Source organism: Taurulus bubalis, assembly GCF_910589615.1.
Source record: "Taurulus bubalis genome assembly, chromosome: 16".
NCBI lineage: Eukaryota > Metazoa > Chordata > Actinopteri > Perciformes > Cottidae > Taurulus > Taurulus bubalis.
The window spans coordinates 14286679-14292650 of NC_136604.1; the positions used below are offsets into that span (position 1 = coordinate 14286679).

General features: G+C 40.0%; 1 protein-coding gene across 1 annotated transcript; it reads right to left on the minus strand.

The window, feature by feature from the left end:
• Positions 1–226: 226 nt before the first annotated feature.
• On the minus strand, positions 227–1655 carry npy (neuropeptide Y; the record flags this gene model as incomplete). Its single annotated transcript, XM_079231653.1, has 3 exons — positions 227–248; positions 326–415; positions 1468–1655. 3 exons carry the CDS (start codon positions 1653–1655, stop codon positions 227–229), a joined length of 300 nt encoding a protein of 99 aa, XP_079087779.1.
• Positions 1656–5972: the final 4317 nt, after the last annotated feature.

Sequence of the window (5972 nt, forward strand, 5' to 3'; positions counted from 1 at the left end):
ACATTCCCTCCCCCACTTGACTTTCATGTTTCACAGTTGATAACTGAATAAACTATTTACAAAAGTATACGCAGTTGTTGTGACTGTAGCTGATGGGCAAGGAGGTGGGATTGAATATACGGCTCATGAAGGTAAAAGGGACAGAGGCAGGGAGGGGGTCATAGAGGTCAGAAGATCAGCGGCAGCGGGGGCAGCAGTGAAGGTGGAGACAAGCCTGTTGACAACATCACCACAATGATGGGTCATATCTGGTGAGAGAGAAGCAGAGGACATGGTCAGCTTCCTGTGAGTTAGGACAATGTCACACTGACAGTTTTACACACACCTTGACTGTGGGAGCGTGTCTGTGCTGTCCTTCAACAGCAGCTCTGAGATCAGCGTGTCCAGAATCTCAGGACTGGACCTCTTTCCATACCTGAGACAAAGAGAGAGACAGAATGACAGGCATTCTAGCATGTTGACCGTCAAATGAAAAAGCAGCAGAGAAAGAGAGAGAGAGAGAGCTGAATTGAGCACAAGGAAATACATAACATATTACTTTGTCGTGAATCCAATTATAATCTCGCTGACGACTGAATGCAGTCAGACTGAGACCCTGCAGGGTCAGACTGGAGTTGCATTGCAGGGGGTCACATTTCCTTTTCTGCCCCTCAGATGATAAGCTGTGCCAGACCTCCCTGGGTGGCTTAACTTCTGCAATCGGCATGCAAGCCTCTGACATTCAGAAGAAAGCTGAAAACTGTGGGTGATTGGACACGCCACACTGGCATTGGGAGTAATTTCCCCTCAGGTTTTTTACAGGTGGTAAATGGGCAGCGGGTGTTTTCTGTTTTGTCACAAGCTGTAAAGACAAACTGCAGCCAGACCAGCAGGACATAGTCCGACAATGTAGGTGGACTTTGTTTAATGTAAAAGTTTAAAGTGTTCAGATTACCACGTTAAAAACTAGTAGTAAATTCCAAATCTTGCGGAATGTTTCTTATGAAGACCATTGTTATTAAACAGTCAAATTTACAATTTTTTCAAATGACATATTATTATTTTTTGCATACCTTGTAGCCATGATGATAAGCAATCCCCCAAACTTAAAATCCTGCATTCCTATACGTTGCAGCACGTTTTAGCTGGTACAGCATTAAGGGTTATATAATAAAATGGCTGTAACGTGTAAGAATATACTGAAGCACCACTTAATTACAATAATGTTTTATTTGATAGCATGTCATCTCATTATATGCAATGGCGTTTGCATTGTTTTAGAATTGGAGAATATAATTAAATAGACTAGAACAATGTGGGGAAGCTGCCAACAAGTGAACAAATAGAAGTCCAGTAATTTGAGGAGAATAACAATTGCATTCCTTGTAATCGTTTTAAAACTGAAGTGAAAGGACTCCAGCTCTGTAAGTTAATAAGCCTTCTATTCGATGCTATTCTTGCACAGATGTGTAATTATAGTCCGCCTACCTCTGTCTCGTGATGAGGTTGATGTAGTGTCTCAGGGCTGAGTAGTACTTGGCCAGATCCTCCGCCGGGGCGTCATCCCCAGGGTTCTCCGGTTTCACCGGGTATCCCTCCGTCAGGGCGCCCAGGCAGAGCAGCGCCCAGAGCAGTAAGCCCAGAGTCCCCAGCCAGCTCACCACGTTAGGATGCATCTTAGAAACCAGTACACTGTTAGTCCATGCCACAGCTCTGGACACTTGTACCACTGAGCTTTACATCGCCTGTTCTGTTTTTAGATTAATTATATTTATTGAGATTAAGTTTCTTATACTCAGGCCATTGCTTGAGGAGTAAATGTCTAGTTGGTATAAAACAAACAACATGCAAATAAGATTTTTGCAGCTGTAACCAGTCTACTTCAAATAAGTTTCCTGTCAATAATAGTCAAGCTGTAAATCAAATATCAAGGTACTTACATTTCCCAGAGGATTAGAGGGATAATTGCTGCTGTCTTGAGGCGTCTCTTCAGTTCTTCTGTGCGCTTGTTGCGCGCTGGGTTTTATACCTGTGTGCGCCAGACGCGCTGCAGAAATACGCGTCAAGTCTCTGCCTTTCTTCACGTGAACGTCACCGGTGATGCTGTCATCAATGGGTTTAAAAAAAAAGAAAAGAAAAACTGTTTACACTCATTTAAAAGACGTGGAATATTGCAAACTAAAATTAGAACCAGTTAATAAGCCTTTTTACCAACGAGTCAAGAGGGATTAGGGATTACGTCGTGTTTTAAAGAATGTGGCCAATCAAGCTGCTATAATATGCAAACCAATACGACTATAATGTCCTTATTGTGACGTTCTATATATATATATATATATATTGTAGAAAATAATATCGAAAATCTGGTATATTCACAACAAAATCACTCTTAAGCACTTTGGACATTTTACTAAACTAAGTTACTGTTGTTAATGCAACTATTCTAAAAAGGTGTGTGTGTGTGTGTGTGTGTGTGTGTGTGTGTGTGTGTGTGTGTGTGTGTGTGTGTGTGTGTGTGTGTGTGTGTGTGTGTGTGCATAAACAGAAACGACACACACACACACACATGTGCCAGAGACACACCCTCCTAATAACTGTGGCATTCAAACACACTCTGCTAAACAGATTGATACATGCTGAGTGTGATGTTTTGGTGTTTATGAGGCGTGAGTAACGGTGAAAAATCATTTCACAATCAAGTAGCAATTCTTCTACATAATGAGATCAATAATCCCACCTGAGGTCACAAAAGAATGGCAGTGATGTGACACTGTGGGCGAACTTCAAATGAATCCTCTTTACCAAAAGAAGCTCCAATAAGAACTCCTCGGGTGATCTGGAATAAAAAGATGTACATGAGCCCCTTTTTTGACTCGCTGTTCGACTGAATCGGTCCACTAATTTCGTATATCGCAGTTCATTCCATCAGAAAAGAGAGACTGGGACACTCAAATGCGAACAAAAGGCCTAACATGAATATCAAGACACGTCAGTAAGGAGCCCAATCTCCTAGAAACCAAGTTAATAAGAAAAACCCAAATAGCACTTCAAATGAATCTGTATCACCCAGTGCTTCATTTACATCCTATTCATAATCCTTTTGTATATCGACTCGCAGCCATATAATCTATCAAAATCAGCATTCTTCAGCATTGCTGCTTTTTAAGTAGCGCAGAGGATGCGTTAAGGGCTTTTTGTATAACACAGGATGTTAAGGGAGCGATGGAGAATGAGAAACAAGTGAGAGAACATGGAATCATGTTGATCGAAGGCAGGCATTAGAACGTCTAGTCCTCTTCAATACACACACACACACACACACACACACACACACACACACACACACACACACACACACACACACACACACACTCAGTGGCTCGCTTCAATAGGTATAACACCTTTTAAAGCAAACAGCTTGCGGCTACGAGTGTCTGTTATGTGAATGAAGCAGATGCATGAAGCGCGTCGACTAAGTTGAGAGGTCAGTTCATGTTTGCTTTAAACACCAGACTCAGAGTAAAGTGACTTTGACTCAGTAATAGATGTATGGGCTCCAGTGTTTAAGACAGAGATGACCGTTTAAGATCGCTCCTTGAAGCGCAGAGGTTCAAATAGAAGAGGCCATATTGGGTTATACTTGTGTGAGCTGAGAATAAGTCATGGGAGTCTTCAGTCTTGCAGCTTTGTGAGGCTGTCCTCGGACAAAGTGGTTTATTGAGCAAAATGCAAACGCTTCCTTGGTAACATGGTCAAAACGACTGCTTAATGTGTCTAATTGGGAAGACTATTATGTTACCATGTGCACCATCCTAGTTTAGAATGCATTCAGGTAATTGATTATATTCCTCAGTATCTCAGAAAAACCTAAGCGATCATTTACAATACATACAATTAATCCTGAAGGGAACGTGAATGTATTCTGATCCATCCAGATGTTAACCAAAGAGGAAGAACGTACATTGTTATCCCAAGAGTCACAGCACGAGAATGGCTAACAATTATAGAGTGAACATTTCCTGTCAAAACCTTGTTCATGTTGATGAAAAGGTCGAGAATTTGAATTTCCAGACCATGTGTATTCCTGCATGGTTAGAGTCCTTCCACTTATGCTTACAGAAAAATAATGCACTGCTGAGTCAGAAGAGTTGCACTATTATATTAGTTTACTATCATAGCCCTTGCTGGCTTGCTGGAGCAAAATGTTGACAACACAGTGGATGAATCCCAAACTAAATATGTTCGTCACAGAGTGGATGGGGAAACGCACACAGACCAATCCACATTTTACTGATGGATTCAAGCTTTTTGAACAGCACACATCATTGCCACCATTAGCCAAACAGTTTTTAGACATGTCAGAAAGAAAAGCTTTATAGATAAAATGACTTTCGAAAAATAAAACAAATCCTAACCACAGAAACATAACTTAAGTCAGAGCTGCTTCTGCAGATTGAATGAAATGTTAAAACGTATAGTTTGACGTCAGTGAATCACCACATTCATTATGGTACATTGGTGAAATTATTGTGAACATAACACAGCCTTGACCCTCTTGTACGTATTGAAAGTGAGTCAAAATATGCAAACAATGAACAGTGACAGAAGGTAATCAACAAAATCAATTTAAGACCACGCAGTTGGAATATGTTTTATGGAAATGTGCAGTGTTTTCAGTTTTTTCCTGAGTTGATCTACTGCCAAACACATATGGATTAGTTCATGCTTGGGATCAGTCTCAGTCTGTATTATATTCATTAAAGATTTAAAGTATGTTCTATAATTAAATTGGCTCTGACAACCAGGTCAGAATTAGGGAGAAATCTGCTGGATTTCTGCAGCACAAAGAGGAACAAGGTGTCGTTCTTCCAGTGGAGACAAATGACAGATGTGACAGAGCAAATGGTCTTCTAATTTGACCAACATCACCACTACTACAATCAATACTCATCAAAAAAAGCTTCCACTAGCCCTGGTTATTTACGCTAATTTGAATAATCAAAATACCTGTAAAAGGGATATATTTCTGCTCTAAACCTAGCACCTTTTTGTATAAGACAATTTCTTGGAGCTTGGTTTGACATAGTCATAAATCATTTATGTGGAGAACAAGAACAACTCCTTTACAATAAGTTCTCTTCCAAGATTTGTTAAGATGAAAAGGCCCGCTGTAATTTTCCGCCGCTATGAATCACACTCATCAAATTTACAGTGTTTTCAACTGTAAAAGCAAATACTGACAAGCAGGCTGCCTGTATGGTCTCTCTGAGGCGGTTGCATGAAAACGGACTGGGAAGACAAGTGAAAAAGGTAAAATCTCATACAGCTTTGGTGCTTTCTTGGCTATTACTCCTCTTTCACCCAGACGTCTGACATCTAAATTGCTGCTTTTTATACGCTATTGTGCTATGGTGACAATGTGTTACTTCTGGTAAGCAAGCACTACTATTACTTAGATAGAGCATCAACAGCCCCCTGTTTGGCTACGTGGGCTGCAGCTTCAAACTAAAGGTGATTTTAGTGAAAAGAGGTCCTTATATTAGGTTCATATTTAAGGGATTTTTGTAATTAATTAAATCAACTGAAACAACCAGATTACCAAATATTTTATATTGAGTTGTACTGTGTTGCATTGTAAAATAAATTAGAAATAGACATCTTTTAGCTTTTAGTACTGATGTAATGTGGTTTGCCTAAATTACAACAATAATTGCCTTTTTTTTTAAAGAACTGGTCTCCCATCCAAGATGTATAATTTGTGCTACCCACTTCTCTGAGCCATTAGCTATCATCACTTCAAAGATGCAAGTCCCCAAACTGTTTTCCTTTGTTTTGGCTTTGACATTAATTGACAGCCTTCACAAGCAATTACTGAACTATATAGCATCTCAAAGAACACAAGTTCTCTCTCCTCCACTCTCAGTTCAGAGTAAATACAATACTGACAACTGCTCAATGAGGAAATAACAAGAAATAATGTCCTTTTGTCGTTT